The 19808-nt window shown below is 39.6% G+C and overlaps 1 protein-coding gene across 1 annotated transcript; it reads left to right on the top strand.

The window, feature by feature from the left end:
• The first annotated feature begins 762 nt into the window (after positions 1-762).
• Positions 763-13103, top strand: b3galnt2 (beta-1,3-N-acetylgalactosaminyltransferase 2). Its single transcript, XM_042502373.1, has 12 exons — positions 763-1000; positions 2475-2601; positions 2976-3076; positions 5808-6007; positions 6254-6349; positions 7812-7922; positions 8019-8097; positions 8643-8826; positions 9164-9289; positions 9480-9639; positions 9732-9788; positions 12060-13103. The coding sequence occupies exons 1-12, from the start codon at positions 892-894 to the stop codon at positions 12195-12197; spliced, it is 1488 nt and encodes a 495-aa protein (XP_042358307.1). The 5' UTR covers positions 763-891; the 3' UTR covers positions 12198-13103.
• Positions 13104-19808: the final 6705 nt, after the last annotated feature.

Genomic DNA, 19808 nt, shown 5'->3' with positions numbered 1-19808 from the left:
AAGTGAGATGAGCAGACTGAACATTTTATTTGCAGTTGAAAAATGGTAATAAATTGCTATACTTAGCAAGTCACTCCAATAATAATCATATCACAGCTTATGCTACCTTGTCATTCTCTAAAACAACAATAAGGTGATGATCTTTTTAATCAGTCATATGCTGGATTCAGACTCAGATAAAACAGAATTTTAGTAGTTTTAATTTTTCTAATTTTATCTTGATATTTTTGGATTTTTTCTTACCTGATGTGATACCCCAAAAAGTTAGTTCTGTCTTTCTTTCTTTGTTTTTTTTTCTTTTTTGAAGACTTTTTTGGGGGCTTTTAGCCTTTAATAGATAAGACAGTTTAAGCATGAGAGGGGGAGAGAGGGAACAACAGCAACAATGACAACAACAACAACAACAACAACAACAACAACAACAACAACAACAACAACCAACAACAATAACAACAATAATAATAATAATAATAATAATAATAATAATAATAATAATAATAATAATAATAATAATAATAATAATAATAATAAATAATAATAATAATAATAGTAACATGACAACAAATGACATCTAGGGTTCAATAACATATTAAATTATATTACATTATATTATTATATTATACAATAGGCTCTGCTGTTTTGATTGGCCAGAGAGCATCGAACTCCACCTCCCAGAGCGCACCGCGGCAGGACTCCTCGCCTCTCATTGGTCCGTCTCTCCCAGCAGCGGAGGCAGACATGAGGCAGTGGTGAGAGCCCGGCGGAGAGCTGCGGAGCTGAAATGAAGCGCGCACACGGAGCAGCTCACACCGTGCAGTGCCGTGCGGCTCAGGAAGAGGCTCCACGCCGCTAAAGCTGAAGGCTGCTCCGGCTGAATGAAGGGCTCCGTCCATGCGGAGGCTAGCGCTCATTCTGCTGCCCTGTGCTGTCGCCGTCCTGGTGCACTTGTGGTTGGCACAACGACCCTCCTCCACCCCGCTGGACAACAACACACACTCGGGTACTTTTTAAGCCACAACCCCGGGCTTCACCTCCTGGAAGCCTCGGAACTTTTCACATACGAGCGGCTGGCTAACTTTGCTTTCACCGCCCCGGTGTGTTTGTTGTTAGTTTGTGTGGGAACAGGTAGTTTATGCTTCGCTCGTGAGACTGTGCTCGCGCTACAGCGTGTGTGTTTTTTAGTATAAAATAATGTGAACGTAACAGTTCAGTAGTGCTGGGCGTTGCTGGGATAGTCTAACGTCTGGAAACAGATTGAAGCGAGCTGAGCATCTCTGTCTTTTTACAACTAATGATCTCTGTGCTGCTTTCATATGATCACCAGGACTATACTGCAGGGTGAAGTCGCTTTTTTAAATCAGGAGTGTAGTTTAACCACCTTTTGATGCATGAAGACAATTTTCGTGGTGTCAATTATGGGATGCCTCATTGTAAGTCAGTGCAAACTAAATATTAGAAGAACCAGCTGTCAGGATCAGGAATGGAGAGCATTAATCAAGCAGTGTGCTTTTTATTTTTAATCTCGAGTTGTTTTATTATTGTCACCGGGTCATATTATATCACTATACTCACTTTAAAGGGGCAGTTGAGATTTATTTGAAGTTGGGTTGTTTGGTGTACTTGTCCATAGATATTACATACAGTGCTACCAAGATGCACGCCCCCAGTTTGGATAAACAGGGTCTGAAGGGGGGGGGGAAAAGCAAAAATTTTGTTTTGGGAGCCTAGAAAAGGGTCAACCCAAAAGTAGTATCAATTTAAGAGAAATAATATTTTAACTGCTTTACCTTAATGTCAGATATGTATAATGTGAAAATCGAGCCCTTATGTCGCTCTCTTTAAAACCACACAGGAAAACCGTGATTGGTGAAGACAGGAGCTGCTGGTCTTCCGCTGCCTCAATCAGTTACTTTATTTGTGTTATTGTGTGACTTTGGCATCTAAAAGGATTCACCAAAGTCACACAAAAACACAAATGAAATAACTGATCAAAGTAGTGGTGGACCAGCATCTCCTGGGTTCAGCGAGCCAAAATACTGTTTTTGTCAACAGAGTCTGGTGGCTTTGACGAGGGTGTAGATGGGGAACTGAAGCAGTTAATGGCTTTACTGTCGGAACAGGCTGTCTGACTGAAAGGTAAAGCAGTGAAAATACTCTCTATATAGTGTACACTTGAACTGATATTGATTTTTTTCTTAGGTTTGACTTTCTTTAGGTGGCTAAAATACATGTGGTTGTTGACCCCCATCCTCAGCAGTAGATTGCTGCTGTGTTGGATTCCAACCTATTTCTCCAAAGTGGGGGACTGACATTTACTGTATATTACTCACTGACTATGGATAAGTACCCCCTACAACCCAATTTCAAAACAGTCTGCACTATCTCTTTAAGCACCTCATCACTGGATAAGAAATAATATCTTGTTGTTTTTTCATGTAAATATTTTAGCATAGCTTTATCTTTTTATGATACAGATGAATCATTACCTTTCCATGAAGTTTTGGTGGGAGTGTTGTCAGCGAGACACCATTATGAACTGCGACAAGCGATAAGGAACACCTGGCTGGGCTACCTCCGTGATCACCCTCACTTCCAGCACAGGTTTGTAGCAAGGTGGAGCTCCAACTTAACCACTTGTTTTTCCTTTTTTTTCTTTTCTGGTTTGTGCCAAGGCCTGATTCATACAGTGGAAATAAAGCCTGCAGCTGTCAGCAAATAACTGACTGCCCCACCAACCCTTTTATCTTTACCTTACCAGCGGCCAATATTGTTCTCCCTTTCATTCTTCCTTTTTGTCCATTTCCTTCTCATTCAGCGATGTGAGCGCAGATAAGGTGTGATGGCCTTTAAGCAACCCTCAGTAACCATGGCAACGGAGGGGTGGATAGATGGACATCTTTGGAAATCTTACAGCCTAATATTGCACGAAAAACCCAAAAAATGGAGGATGCAATAGTGTTTGTGCTTATTTTCAGAGTGGGGGTGAAGTTTATCGTGGGTGAACATGGGTGCCCCATTCCAGAGGAGGACAGAGAGGATCCGTACTCCTGCACCCTCCTGAACTTCACCGATCCAGGTAAGGAAGATAATAATCAGCTTCACACGCTAATGAGGGGGTATCTACAGCTGTGTGCAATCTGTTGCTTGCATACCCAGTCGTCAATAGTGGAGCCGAGGCAGAATAACAGGAGATGAGCTGAAAGAATGCATGTTCAGAAAAGAAGTAAAACACCTTTATTCGTGTACACCTACAGCTCAAGGACATTGTTCTTTTCTTTTCTTTACCCAAGGCCAAAGCAGAAGTCTCTCTTAGCTGCTGCAGACGTAACCAGAACTGCGTAGTAACACTGGAAAAGTAAAGCTATACGAAGTACTGGCACGCCATATAGGAAATAATTGAACAGACTCACAGTCAGATGGAACGTCTGCAGTAATTGTTATGTCTCTCACCTCCACAGAGTCGGTCCAATTCACTACTTTTCCCGGTCGGTTCAGTGTTTGCTGCCTTCATGAAAACATAATTACTGCTCATCAGAATAGGCTTTTTCAGACGGCGGCCTTTAGGGTCATGGTGATGTTTTATTTTTCCAGCCCATTCTCCGCTCTCCGCTGTGTTAATGGTTGTAAGTGTTGACGTGATTTGCTTCAGAATCGGAGACAGGCGGGCAGCTTTGGAGCGAGATGCCGGTTGTGATTGGAAGAGAAAGAGACAACGGCTGTTTTTAAACACAGTTGGGTACCTGACTCTGGATTCAGGTCAAAGCACACGTTAAGCGGACAATTAATTGTTGTTGAAATATGTTTTTGCTGCATTCATCACAGGGTATTTTCATAGGGAGTACAATAAGGTGAATGCTAATTAGCTGCCCAGTCTCTGTTTTAATAATTCTGCTGCCACACAAGTGTGTGTGTGTGTGTGTGAGTTTGGAAAAAAAGTCAAAATCTTAATGATACTGAGACTTTTTAAGAAGTAAAGGCTGATCTGCCGACCTTTTTTTTTAGGCGTTTAATTAATGGTTTCAGCTTGAGTCACAACATTTAAACAAATCAATTAGCTGATTAACAAGTAATTGAGATTTTTAACTATTTAAAGGTCCAGTGTGTAGAATTTGGGGGCATCTATTTGCAGAAATGGTGTATAATATTCATAACTATTAGCGTCTCCTACAGAATTGTCCCCTCTTTTAATTCTTATTTTTTTTGGGTCTGTGAATGCAGCACTGGCGGACCTCTTTGAGATCTGTCTTTTCCCACAGCAGCAGCTTGTGGAGTTTGAGTTGCGGGTGGATAATTGATCAGTTAATTCAATCACAGTAGGTTGATGGAGGCAAGGAGAGGTAGAGGCGAGGCGAGGGATTGCAAACTTTTAGATCCATCACAACCAGTAGTTAAGTTTCGATTTCACTGCGCCTGCTGCTCTACTGCTCCGTCTGTGCCCAGAGTCAGCTCTATCTGCTCCAAGAGAGTAGTGCAACATGTAACCGAACAGTATATATATATATCCTAATAGCACTGCTAATGATGGCCCAGCTCCAAAAATAGAAACTCAAAATGTGGCAGCAGATGATTTAATCATGGCGGGTCGCCACAAATAAATAATAAGTAAATGAATAAATAAATAAATGTGGTGGTTAACCCTGAGTATGTTTTCACCCAAAAGTAATCTGCAGCTTAAAGGTACATTTTACAAGATACTTTTTGTAAACACTCTGATCAGTGAAAATGAAAGTGAAAGTAAAAGCCAACCCCAGACTCACTCTTTTTCATGTTTGTCCTTGGTATATTTGCATTTTTCTGGCCCTGTGTTGATCTGGTACCTGGTTGCTACTTCTTTATAAAGCTCCAACCTCACCTGAGCACTGCGGGAGTACACACCCATCACGCCCCAAACACAGAAAAACAAACATGAGCTGAGTGCAGTGTCTGCAGAAATACACCACCACACACTTCTAGTGGGTCATAAGTAATGATTGAAAGGCATTACGTCTGTATGAGGCTATACATTGCTGTTGAAAATTCTGTACAGTATATCTTCAACCAATGATATAAATATTTGTGAGATGCAACCCTTGTTATGATGTGATTTGTACATTTCATAAATTACTGTTGAACTGTAAACAACCTAGAATATTATAGATCTTTACTTGTTGCCTGATATTGGAAAAATCCCCAATAAATAGTAAATAACTGAAAATTTGCTGTCTATTATTTATGATTTCTGCCAAGTTTTATTCATTTTTCCCCAGAATGAACTAGCAGTCTCATGCAGGCTTGTGCCAAGAGAAGCACTGCTATGATTTGTTTTGATAAGTGAGCACAAACTAATAATTTATATTTAGTGAGCATACGAATATTAAATATGTCCTTGCTCACTGGTAAAAATCCTGCAGCTCTGTTCCACTCTGTCAATGTGAGAAACATTTGGTTTGATAAAGTGCTGCTCTTTCTTTGACTTTGATTGCTGGCATCTAATTGTCTTTGTTTTTTGGAGTGAGCAGCAGAACTTGTGTAGAATGCATATAAAGTAAAAAGCCTGCTTCCCTTTAACAGCCTTGATCTTTTCATTGATCTCATGGGTAATAAACTGCTCTTTTGTAATTAAGAAACCACACTCACGAGCAGAGGTTCGCTTTGAAGACAGCAGTCCCAAGAACGGGCTCCTCAAAGTGCTGATGATGAAGCTTTACCAGAGTCTTCTCTGAGCGTTCTCCCTCACTCTGTCTTCATCAGTGAAAAGAGACGGTCAGCATGTTGGGGTTGTAATAAATTTCACGTGTACAGTAATCTCTGCCTTCCCTCTGTGCCAGTGGCAGGCCAGGATGCGGAGATCGAGATCGTGACGGTGTCTGACCCCTCGATGCTCACCCCCTCCGATGTGTCGGCCATCGCCCTGGATTTCAAGGTCCTCCACCCGGTGGTGATCACTAGACTGGGGGTGTTTCCCAGCGGCACGCAGCCTGAGCTGCAGAGCAATGTGACGGTGAAGCTTCACCAGCTGGATCAGGAGGTAACAGAGCCCTGACCTCTGAGCATAATGTATCCCGTATGCTGCGTTTCTGTGGAGGCTGATAGATACACAGCCCGGGGGCAGCTAGAGGACTCAGTACTGGTACCTCACTTTAAAAACACAAACTTTAATTTTTGTGGGGTTTCTTTAAGATAACAGTCTGTGGTGTAGTGTTTAGTTTAGATTTAGGTAAATTTTCATTTTTCATAAATTCTTGATGGATAAAAACTTGTGATTTTTTTTCAGGAGGCTGTGGTCACTGCTCGCTTCAGTGCCATCAGCACAGGAACCATGGAGAACGGCGTGTGGTACAAACCAGTGGAGCAGTTCATCTTGCCTAAGGTTAGGTTTTCACATACAGTGTACTCAGTATTTCTAAAGCCTTGGGTTATGCTCTGAGGTCATGAGCGAAAGTCCCCCAACTGACACCCACCCACCAAAGAAAGAAAAGTGTGGACATGTTTATATTATTTTGGGTTTTTTTCACAGTTTGTTGTTTTAATTTATTTTCTGCTGGTTCTGTTTAAATGGAGCAGTTCTTTCAAACAAAAATCCTCTGAAAATCCAAAACTGAGCACAACTAACCAAACTGTAACTGAAGCCTATTTCCCATTGACAAAAAAACCCCACTGTACCTGCTAACATCTGTCTTTTTTATTTACTGAAAAATTGTAAAGTCAGCACTCACTTCTGGGCCAAATGACTCTGCAGAAGTCACAGGTCCAGCTCAGTCCGGCAGTGATAGAAGTAAGACATTTGGGTGAAAGTTCTATATTTAGCCCCTATGCTGATGCAATCCAGTGACAGGGTGGCACAAAAAAATTGTCTGTCTCATTCAAGCAGCACTCGAACATCAACAAATCAAAAAATAAGTAACCACTGTAACATTTTCACTGGTCTCCATGCTGTTTCTGCTGTTTACTAACCTGTTTTCTGGCCAAACATCTAAAGTAATACACCAGAAAGGTGCTTGCGCTGATTTTGGTGGGAAAAGCTCAGAATGTGTCCCTTAATTTTTCCTGTTATGAATACCAGATTAACGTACATAGTTCTTTAAAGGAAGTGTCTCGAGAAATGATTTAAATATTTCCCAACAAAGAATAAATTGTTTAATGCGATTTCAAAGCCACCTTCAAGTGACATTAAAAAGTAAGTAAACACTAGGTTAAAAAGTAGTGATTTGCTGCCCTCTCTGGTTGAAATTTTTTAGCTTATTTAACCTCATGGCACACAGCATCAGAAATTTGCTTTTTTACACCCGAAACCGCACCCAGCGGTAACATCACAGTGTCCTGGAGTCAGGCTGTTCTCAGGCACTGTTTGTAAGTTTTCCTACAAAAAGTAATACGGCAAAATGTGTACAAATCCCACATAATGATGAGCCAGTGCTCATGCATGACCTGTTTTTTTTTGGAAGGCCATGATCAGGTGACGGATGCACCATCAGGAGTAAATAAGGAAGCAGTGTATGAGGTGTTTCATGAGGTTACGTTGCTTGAGTACATCTGTTTATCACTGCTGCAAAGTGAGACTTTACATCACAGCTAAAACAAACTATTTAAGTTAAGTTATTATTTGGTACAATTTTGGTGAAGAAATACTAGAATCAGCCTAAATAAAGTAAAAGTTTTTAACTGTAGAACATAAACTATTCCAAGGTTACTGAAATCAACACATTTTTAGAGACAATACAGAGGACATTATGTCAGTGTCCTTTAGCTGCTGCCCTGCATACAGTATAATGTTGCTCAGTTTAAATAGTTTTGGACAGGACAACACCATTTAATATCTGTTTCTTATCCAGGGTTTTGAGGGGACACTGGTTTGGGAGAATTTGGACTCTGCTGGATTGACCACAGTCAACTCCTCCTCTGTGCAGCTCAGCGATGGAGGAGGTGTCCTTAAGATCTCCTCTGTACGTACTGACAGGGTTTATAAAATAAATGCAAGAATATTCTCTCTCAAGTCATAAAGTGAAGGAAAGAAATTAAAAACTTTTCCTGAATTGCAGATCGCAGAGGGCATATTGCCTCATCGAAGTGCACTTGGATTTCCCGGTTTGGCTGGAGGCTTCACATTTACTATCTATGGTTGGTCCAGCGCCTGAATTAATTTTGAGCTTTTTATGAAAACAGTTGGATCAAAATCAATTGAGCGAACTGTTATAAAAGGAGTACCTATGTAAAAATTCAAAAAAACATTGTTCACTCTGGCAGGTTATGAGATTAGCTCCTTTTTTCGCCTCAGGGCTCTTGCATACGTGCCAAATGGAAACTGCATTTCTTTTTCCCCCCTCTGCCCTGTTGTGTTACATTATTGATCACACCTGCATGTTTTTGCATTTGAGTGTATCTGGAAATCGATTTGTAGTCATTTAAGGGAAAACAAAATTGAATTCACTATCCAATATCTCTGAAAACAGAGCTAATGCTCCATCCTGTAAAATGTTACAATTTTATTAGAGTGTTTTGCCAGCCAGTGATTTAAGTTATTATTCCTCAAAAGAGCCTTAATGTATTCATTCAAAAGTTAATTTGACTTTTTAAAATCTCATTCTGAACAAAACTCTTTCACCATTTCCCCCCAGTTTATCCGGTTTTGTCTCCCTATGCTCACCCCCTACCACCTGTTTCAGATGCTGATGGCCTGTCGGGGCTCCTGCGGGGACGCCCAGGCAGGATGGAGCACCATGCCTCCAGGCTGAGGCGGGAGGACGCCACTTTGCAGCAGGAGAGCCTCAGGCACGGCGACATGGTGTTCGTAGACGTGGTTGACACCTACAGGAACGTGCCTTCCAAACTGCTTCAGTTCTATAAATGGTATGGCAAGTGCTAATGACTCGATTCTCTGTCTCCAAATTGCCTGGGCCCTCTGAGGAAATCAGCAACCTGAAATGAAACTGTGTCGTCGCCTCAAAATGTCTCGGTGTTTGAATCAAGATTGCAATCACTCAGTCAGGGAAAAAGTACAGTTGTGAGTCACCAGGTAGCAAAATACAGTATCCAGAGTGGTCTTAAGCTTTAGGAAGTTTATTATTTCTTTGATAGACCTCCTGCCCTTGAATCTCAGTAGTGTTTGAGAATAAATCCACTCTGGGATATTGCCAAAAATCAGAAGGTGGACTTTAATTAAGGTTGCAAATTCCCTTTCTGGCAGGTCTGTGGGAAACGCTGACTTTAATCTGCTGCTGAAGACGGATGATGATTGTTACATCGACGTGGACTCAGTATTAATGAAGATTGACCATAAGGGTCTTAAGCGCAGCAATTTCTGGTGGGGAAAGTAAGTACAGTTTGGTGTTAACAGTCTATATTCTGCTGGTGATTGTAGTCCACTTGTGTTTGCAAGTTAACTTCAGTGCACAGTCAGCTGAACTCCAGATGAAAGAAGCAGGAATGCTCTGTCAAAATGATGATGGGTCAAGTGAAAAGAGACAGGAAATGATGAAAATGTATCTGCCGTCCTGACCCAGTTTCAGGCAGAGCTGGGCAGTGGACCGCATTGGGAAGTGGCAGGAGCTCGAGTACGCTAGTCCAGCCTACCCAGCGTTTGCCTGCGGCTCTGGCTATGTCGTCTCTCGTGACCTGGTCCAGTGGCTCGCCAGTAATGCAGATAAACTGAAGGCCTACCAGGTAGAGTACCCAAGAGCAAGTGATTGCAGGGGTATTGAGGCAGATAGTCATGAATTTAATGTGAGGAATCTGTTCTGGGTGTCTTGTTGCAGGGAGAAGATGTGAGCATGGGGATATGGATGGCAGCTGTTGGACCACAGAAATATCAGGTAAAACATATAATGAGATCCAGATTAAAGTACCACAAACGGAAATGATTTGATTAGGTATACATTTATATTTATAAAATACAATTTACTAGACTTTGTCAGGGGTAGAACGATGAAGTCTTACAATTACAGTCGTTGTCCCTGTTGTTTTTCACACGCCTACTAACATCTATCAAGATAAGATAGTCATTTAATGTCTGACATGAAAAAACAGAGGAATAAAAAGTAAAAATTGTAGAAAGTCAATGTATTTTATTTTTTTCCCAGGAAACAGACAAGATAAAAAAAATCATAGGCAAAAGAGTAACATATAAAAGAGCAGTTGTATGACATTGTTCAGGCTGCAAATATCAATTGAAAAACTCAGGATACCATGTTACTAAGAATTACAATATTATCCTCTTAACACAATTATTCAAGCAGCGTGGTTTTGGATTGTTTGATCTCAGCTTGAAAAAGCTGCTGAAGCTCGTACTGTGAGCAATGAAGATGAGCTGACTGGCTCAGTTTATTGTGGGTTATCAGTCTGTTTGTATTTCATCTTTTAAACAAGTTGGTGCTTTTCAAAGTGCTCTACAAGTAACTGACGCTAACAAGATTAGCAGCACAGAAGAAAGATGAACTGAAATGTAACAATGGCACACAAAAAAATATCTAAAATATTCACACAGTCGATCATGTGTTGAGACTTTGTTAACACTGTTTCTGTCCTTAGAGCTTTATTAAGTAAAACTCAACAGTACTTAACAACCGTGATACTCCGCTCAAGGCCCACAAGCCGAATCTGGCTCTTAATAGGGTGCCAGGTGGCCTGCTAATCATTTATAAATTTACGATGATACTAAACTGATTCACGCTGGGATTTTGTTGTCCTTTGAATCTAATGAGGTGTCAAAAAGCATCAAAATGGAGCTTGTTTAAAAAAAATAAATAAATAAAGTGACCTAAATGTCCTCAAATTCTATAAACAAAGCTATATTCGGTTGCTACAGGTGATTTGCTTGTTTTTAATTTTATCTGATAAATATTATTGTTTGTTTATTAACTTGCCCCTGACCTCTGGTCATTTTGCAAAAGTGTCCCCAAAGCAAAGCCAGTTGAGTATCCCTGCACTGCAATATTTGTAAGTTACTAACAGGCTGCCCCACTTAGCAGTTCTGGGGCATCGAAGCTTTGTTGTGAAATTTTCACAATTAGTCGATGCTTCAGGTTGTAGAAGTGATTTGCCAGAAGCTGGTTGTAGATTTGTGATGCCAGTTTCCTTTTGCATATCTGGCACTTGACTTTTTTGGGGTTCATCTTTGATGATATTGCACCTATCTTTGTTAATTTTATACCTATTCCAGGCGCTTGACTTTTTCAAAATGCTTCTGGCGTATCTGTAAGCCTGTTACAGGTGGTCAAACTGTCAGGGTCACAAAACTAGGCCTATCATTAAGTTCGATGTCCTTTTCTGAGAAAAGCTAATAATTAATGTTGATGCATAATAAACTGTGTTGAATAACTTTTTTGGTGCAGTGGTATAGGAGAAAGGAGCATTTAAATTCTGATTTGGACCTAAATCACCATGGCAGTGATCCAAGCTTCGAAGCATTCAGGTCAGCCCAAGTGACAGATATATAAAATAATACAGAATACAAATGTAGATTGCAGAATAATATTGGGGCGTCAGGTGGCTCAGTGGATAAAGCAGATGCCCCATATATGATTGCAGTGTCCTTGCCGCAGCAGCTATGTGTTTGATTCTGGCTTGTGGCCCTTTGCTGCATGTCACCCCCCTCCCCCATGCTAGCAATCTCCTGTCCTATCTAATAAAGGCAAAAATGCAAAAAAAAAAAAAAAAAATCTCAGAAAATTATACAGAATACAGAATACAAATGAAAACAATTGATGTAAGTGACTTACTCTTCTCACTCCTAAATCTTGCTGTTGGATGAAATGTGTACATTGAAATGTGTACATTTTGATCTGTGAAAAACCTGACGACAAGCAAGACCGAACATTAGGATTATTTTCTTTTTCTTGTTAGTTAACTATTAGACTTGATAATTATTGTGCTTTTTATTTTTTAGTTTAGCTCCCTCACAACAACAAATGTGTCAGCATGTGCTGTGTGAGTTTGTGGAAACCCTGCTGCAGATAATCATAGTTGTTTTGTTAACTGATTTAATTTAATTGGCAACGTGGAGTTCATTTACATTGAATCAGAGGTGCATATTTTAAAAAAAGAGAAAGAATTTGACCAGTGTCCTGTCCCTTTGGTATCACCAGGACCCCGGCTGGCTGTGTGAGAAGGAGTGCTACCTGGACATGCTGTCGTCTCCCCAACACACAGCCGAGGAGCTGCGCATCCTGTGGGAAAGAAAGAGGGCCTGTGGAGACCCCTGCGGTTGTCCCTGGGGCCATTAAATCTGGCTCACACCACACTCACCACGCGGCGCTGTGGGTAAAATGCACTCAGCACTGGTTGTCAGCTCAGTTTGTGTGGTTTGCTTAATACCCCCAACTGAGTCACTTCAGAGTTTTATCATTTAGTTCTTCTTATATGATAAAAACACTTGGAGTTTTGAAATATGGGGACTTCTGGTTGGAAAGTTATCTTGAAAACTTTGAGATTTCATTGCAGGTTCTTAATATTAACAAAATATTGTACCAACACGAACCATTAGCAGCTTCAGAATACGTTAAAAACTCACATGTAGCTGTAGCATACTGTCAGCATTTGTATCATAAACTCAGTTATTAAATTTGCGATTAAAGACGCACAAAACGTGGAAAAAGACTGGATTAAAAGATGTTTCAGTAATGTAATAACTGACAGGGATGGACCAGGAACCATGTGCAATACCAGCATGTGAGGGTCATCAGGTACAGAATCACTGCTGTAAGATTTGAGTACTTTTTAATATTAGAATTATTGGTACTCTGATACTTGGCAGACTTAAACTTTTAGGTTTTAAAAGGGATAGCTGATTGAATTTAAAGATGATTGCTTTACATTGCTATATTTTGTAAATTATTGTCTTAAGCTTTTCATCCTCTTCACTATTTGTAGATTTCTGACAAGCTTTCTCACAAACACACACAGTTTGTACTGTAACTGTCATTGTGCAAATAGTGATGTGGCCTTACTGTATTTGTTAGGCGTCATACTGTATGTACGTTAACACTTGTGATATCAGCACAGATTTGAATTAGTGTGTTTGCACCACAGTTTTTTGGAACTTGAACAAAAAGTGAATGAAATAGACTCACTAGTTTAACACTGGTTTTATGAAACCCTCCTCACGTGAAATAAAGAACACTTAAGAGAGATGAATGACCTCCTCGTTGTTTGTTTTGGGGGCCATGCACACGGTAAACTCATTGCTGCTACTGATTCTGTGTTGGATCCATATCAAGCCTGAGACTTCTTTCAAGGCATTAGTGCTTCTCAGTCTGCACCACAAGTGCAGTTACAGAAGTCTGTTTCTTTAACTTAAACATCCTGTGTGTAAGATTTACTGGGGTTCAGAGCCATCTAGTGGCGAAGATTGCATATTGCAGCCAGCTGAAACTTTCGGTGGGTAGAGTTCCTTCATAACCCTTCTTCACCAAATTATTGTTGGTTCTGGAACGGATTCCATTCAGGATTCTCGAAATGTTGGTGCTATCTTACACTGCACAACGGTATTGCACAATGCACAGAAGTAAACAGTCGTACACTGTGACAAATTGCTGTAAAAATATGGCCAAATTCTAACAGTTATTTACAGTTTCTCAAAACTACAGTAAAACACTGTAAATCTGCTTTTTGAGCCAAAAACAACCCTCGTCATAAACAGTAGTGTGCTGTATGATTTACAGTATATTGCAGTATTTTTCCTTTTACTAGAAGTTGGCCTAATGGAGGGAAAGAAGCCACATGTAACCATCATCCATCATCATATTACCTGCAGGTTAGTCACAGTATTATACTGTAAATGTCATAATTCACTGTATAATACTTTGATGGTAATATTCTGTTGAAGTAAATTATGGTAGTGGTACTGCAAAAAAAAAATGGTAGGATGTTGGCAACTACAGCTGCCAGGAGTTTACTGTAATTTTCTGGGAAAATATGTTAAAGTCAAAATCACAGATTATATTAATGTGCAAACTTTGTATTATTAGTTACTTATTTTATTAGAAATTAAAACACGAGCACGAATTAACTACTAATGAGACCAATTCATGCTCTTTTTTTGTGATTGTTCACTTTATTTATCCATCCTCTCTTTCCAGCCTGTAGAATATGAGAAGCCCGCTGATGTCAACACGGTTCGCACCTAAGGTCAAGTAAAATCTTTTGTTTTTTTGGTTCCATCTGAGAACAAGCTTTTCAGGTTCTGAACCAGTTTATTTTAGTTAAAATCTGAATGGTCTAAAATTAGGTGCGCAAATCAGAAAGGGGTATCAGTGTCCTTTGTTTAAGAGTTCTCCTCCACTCCAAAACAAGTGATCGAATCCAGTTTAAAAACACAGATTAAAAATTAACGTTACAATTTTTTTTTTCAACTCCTCTGGCCGACATAAAAAATGTGACAGGCTCTCTACAGAGCCACTTCTAGGTTTGTCCAATCTGCACTATTGTAAAAACATGGTGTTTCAAAATTGCGATCTTCGTAGATGAGGACCGGCTCTTTATGTAGATTTAAACAGCCCATTCCAAGGTAATAAAACTAGAGATTATAGACTAAACTAAACTAAACATACATATCATATTATATTCCATTTCTGCCAATATATATCCCCCTAAATCCCACACACTGGACCTTTAAAAGGAATATGAAATGACTTTGATCTCTGTTGTTCTCCTGAGACAGTGAGCCGCACACAGCTTGAATGATGAACAGGGAAACCTGTGGATTGTGTTGGCCCCAAATTGATCAGCGGCTTCATGTTGATCAATAGGACTGAACACATCCAGCCATCAGCTCGAACGCACTCAACCTTTTAAAATGTTGACATGGAGCAAATGGAGTTTTTATTTTTTATTTCTTATGATCCTTCTCTGAGCGTATGCTTTTAGTTGCTGCAGTGATTTGTTTGTTTAAGTATAGCCATGTGATTGATGCTGAGTCACTAGGATTAGATTGCCTTGCTGTATATTTTTGTAAATAATGAAAGATGATGCAGAATATTTTCCTAATGGGGGATAATAAAAGTCGTTTGTTTTGTTTAGGCCTGTCCTACCTGCCAAAAAATCTATTCCCGCAATTAACCTGACATTGGAGCACACATTCCTCTTCCTCCACTGACCCCCCCCCCCACTCTCCTCTCTATCCCCATCTTATCCTTTCACCTCCTCTCTTTCAGTGAGCTGCATGATAACAAAGCCATATCCGCATCTGTTCCACTCTCTCTACGTAGATAAGGAGGGCAGTTTTCACCCCATCAGCCTCTCTCACTGATTTGGCTCGAAGCCCTTCATTGTGAAGTCAGAGAGAAAGAGAGAGAGAGAGAAGCGTGGAAATAACACGCAGATGGAGAAAAAAGGAAGCTCACTCTCATCTCTGCTCTAGTGCTTCTGTAGAGGATGAAGTTATTGAATTTGTCTGCACTTCGATGAGTGCTGTGGGGATATTGTCACTCACCGATGTAAAATGTTTATATTATTAGCTTTTTTTTTTTAATTTTCAGAGATATGCCCCGAATCTTCTTTTGTTCTCAGTGTGTGTGTGAGCGCTGTTCTCTCATACATACCCATCCAAGCAGGCAATCAAATCAACCACATCATAATAACTTGAGACAATTTGTATAATGTTTACCTAAAAATTGCAGTTGTGTATTCTATCAGGAGGCTTGTAATTTAGCTGTTCACCAGTTTTTAATATTTATCTCACTTGTCTCCCTGAAAATACACATTGTTGGGGATTTACATACTGTGGAGAATGCTATTTTGTTGAAAACTGCCTCATGTCTTGAGGAATAGAGGTGCTTATAAGCAAGAATTAGATGGTGTGAAATAATATGTCAAACACTACTCAGGAATTCCTTTGTTCTCTGAGAGATCAATATTTGTGAACATGAAGTTGCTCCCAGAGCTGGGTGTTTAAAGAGTGAAGCAGAACTAGAGAACAAAAAAGTATGACAACAAAACATTGCGTAATGAAAAGATCTCAGCTCGTCTTAGTGAGCCAGAACATCTGATTCATCCATATGTTTGATATAAATAAACCTTCCTCGTTTTGAGTCGTCTCTGCCCTTAAGCGAGTGTGTAATCTTTTCTAAGCGACGACAAGAGTACAATTCCCTGAACCACTGACTTATTTTCACTCTATTAATATTTTGCCATGAAAGTGCAATCATCCGTTTAGCCTGTGACAACCACTGCTCTGAGAAAAGAGAAGAAACACAGGTGCTCAAGTTTAATTGTATTTATAAAATCCTTTTCATCTCGAGTCTCACCTCTTCTCAAAACTCATCTTCCTGCGCTGCAGAGCTAATACAAGAATATGTTGACATTACAAATTTGAGTCTTATTTTCTTCATGTCTGGCTTTGGCAGACACTTCATTTTACTTAAGTGGTTTTTATTTTTTCCTTGATGTTCCCCCGCAGCCCAGCAGATGAGTACTGCTTTATCAGGACCAATTGCTATGATCCAAATATGTTCTGATGTTTTTTTTCAACGATATACACTTTATACGAAAGTCTGTATATTGTTACAGTATTTTGGCAAACTATATAAACTTTATTAATTTAATTAGCTATTTTATTTATCCATTTATCCATTACCTCTAGCTTAGTTTCTTACTGTGGTCCATTACTTTTGAATATTTCAATATTACTTTCAGTCAAAGATTAAACCCTTTTAGATTAAGTCCATTATTTTTAACCATTTCAGCTATTTTACCAATACCTTTAGCTCACTATTTCAGCTCTTCATCCATTACTTTTAACTGTTCCAACTGCTTATCCATTACTTTTAGTTAACATTTTCAAATATCTATCCAATTTTGCTATTAAAACTGCTGATCCACTACTTTTAGCTAACTATAGGTGACCACCCCAAACAATTTCAGCAGTTTTTCTATTACTTTAACTATTTCAAGTGTTAAAACATTTCCTTAAACTCATAATTTCAACTGTTTTCCAATGACCTTTAGCTTACTATAACTGCTTAAATAGTACCCAATTATTTCTATAGTTTATCCATTAGTTTCAACAATTTCAATTGTAATTCATTCATTACACTCATTCATTACAAACTGTTTATCCATTACAATTTCAATTCTTTATACACTACGTTAAATTAACTATTGAAAATGTTTATCCATTATTTTCAGTTAACTGTTCATCCATTTTGTCACACGTATGACTGAGGAAAAAGAAGTGTACCGATAAAACAGTGGATAAGAACTCTCAAAACAAATGGGAAGGATGGTGAGGACACACACCTACCAGGTTAGGGTGATTTATTTTCTCAAAACCAAAAAGTGGCAATTTACAGCGGCAGTCGTTTGCCTTTAAAGCAGGCTTTAACTTGCTCCTCACAGCATTTCAGTGCATCAGCAGAGCAGAGTGGATCTGAGACAGACCTCACATTTATAACTTTAGCCCCTCCTATACTCCACCTACTTAGAATAAACCATAACAGTTGTTTTTTTTTTTTTTTTTAAACTTCATTTTATAACTTAAATTGGGGTTATTCCCCTTGTTTCAACATTTAACTTTGATATTTAACATTTGACATTCTTTTGGATTGGTAACAAAAACTCAGTGGTGATCATTACTGCCAGTTTTACCACAGTAGAAGTGAGTTTTCACTTGGTTTCGCCCACCTGAGTCTCTTTAGCGTAGGTGTGAGCAGCCAGTCTGTGATGGGAGTATTTAGCTAGGCTAAATCACAGCCTCTTTGGAAAACAGAGGGTGAGTATTGAATTGAACAAAGAAATGAAAATGAATGAGATGAGAGTGTGGACACTGAGTGTGCAACCCCAGTGAAGCCACACTAACATTAGTATTTGTTTGATCCTTTGTTCAGTTTTCCATGACCATGTGATCCCTCATGGTCACACATGCACCACCTTGCAGCTGCAAGGTAAAGTACCCCCTGGGTTAATCCTGGTAGAGATTTCAGACCATTCAGAATAACATAGTAACTACATAAATACACTTTATTGATTTCATGCCACCAGTGAGGGGGTTTGTGGTATCGATATTCCTAATACAGCACTGTGGAAACATACAGTTCATTATGGATTCGATTAAAATTTACCTGTGGTGTCAAAGTGAAGACGCCCCTGGTTCAGATCAGTCACAGCTGTCCCATATCTTTGAAAGAGGAGCTTTACAGTGTGCTGAGTGGCGTGCATCTGCATACTCATTCAAACAACTCCAGATTTTTAGACTCTCCTCACAGAGCATTACACATTGCTGTCAATCAGCCTCTTCTCCCGACACCCCCTCCTCTTCTGTTTGCACTAAAACGAGGAGGAAATCATTTATTCATGAAACCCGGCATCTTAAATCAGTATTTCTGACTGATTCTGATTCACAGGAATGAGGGGATATTATTAGACACATAACTATGCCCTAATGGGGCAACATTTTCATTCCAAATTTGAGATTGCACCCTCAGCTCTCGCTCTCATTTCCATAGCAGCTACAGTGCCTCAGCCTACTAAGGTTATAGCTGTCACTTTTTGCAAACATTTGCAGAACACAGCTGTGTGACATTGTGGATCGGGTAGATGGTACATTCGGTAGAAGGTTGGCTATTAGACAGTACACAAAATTACACGTCTCTGACAAAGTGATGGAAATACTGAGTGAATCATCGAGTTTCATAAACCCTCTTGAGCCCGGCTGCAGTAACATGGCAGATTTACTATGGCAGTGTTTGTGAGAGATAATTAGTCATTCAGTTATTACTGAACCATTACTGACACTCACTCTGTCTTAAGAGGATCATGAATTAGCTTGTCGGTCTGATGATGAGATTCCTGGAAACCACTAAATCATTTGATGTAACCTGATGCAACACCATATACAGAAGAAATATCATGATGTCAGCTAAGTGAATCCACTTGCCCGCAATTCAGCATTTTACTTCAGCCATTTAGTATTGCACAAGTTTGGGAGACAAATTTTTAAAAAGACTTGGTGCAATTGACGCAGCAGAGGTCAAGTTTTTCAAACGTATTCTCTCGTGTGGGTCACGCGCTGGATTTTCTGTCTCCCCTAATGCAATGCAATATCATCTTTCCTTAGACTTTCACCTGGTAAACGGCTGCATTTTTCAAACTCCATGCCCTATTTTTCAACCAAGGATTTGTTATTAATTTGTAATCTCCAAATCCAAGCAGAGATAACCCTGATGACATCATCAGGTTTTTGTTCTCAGTCTTCAGAAATAGTTCTCCCCATGATGGCTTAACTGAACTTAATGGGTAAAATCGCTAGAGTGCCCCTTTAATCAGTCATTTTTAAACTCAAAGCAGACTGTTTCATGCCAGCTACAATGATTGCAGGTGGAAACAAGTGAGTACTTTGTTATTCCTCTTTATCCCCAATAGGACATGAGGGCGCACTGAGGTTTTTACAAACAAGAGAGTGCTGGCAGAATTATGTATGAGAACGTGTTGTGCTGGGAGCAGTGACATGAATAAGATAACCACACTGGCATGAATATTGTGAACTGAAAAGAGCTTTTTTAAGCCCATGGATGGAATGATATTAAAGGACAATATTCTTCAGTCTGTATTTTTCTCATTGTTAACAAATGCCATGAACAGACCAAACCAACAATTAATTGAAGACTGGTTAGGGCCCGAGCACCTAGTGTTGAGAGGACCCTCTTGGAATACAAGGATTTAGGGCCCGAGCACTGACCGCAGTTCGTCGAGGACCCTCCCGGATTGCAAGGAATTATTATTTTTCTGCCAAATGAATCGCATTTTTGGTGGTCTAAATATGCTCAAAAACTCTGAAACTTGGTATACATGTCCAGCCTGCAGAAAAAAATTGTATTTTGGTGGTCAACAAAACAGGCACG

The sequence above is a fragment of the Plectropomus leopardus genome, chromosome 15, assembly GCF_008729295.1.
Source record: "Plectropomus leopardus isolate mb chromosome 15, YSFRI_Pleo_2.0, whole genome shotgun sequence".
NCBI classification, from domain to species: Eukaryota; Metazoa; Chordata; class Actinopteri; order Perciformes; family Serranidae; genus Plectropomus; species Plectropomus leopardus.
This window is presented reverse-complemented; position numbering and strand designations above follow the sequence as displayed.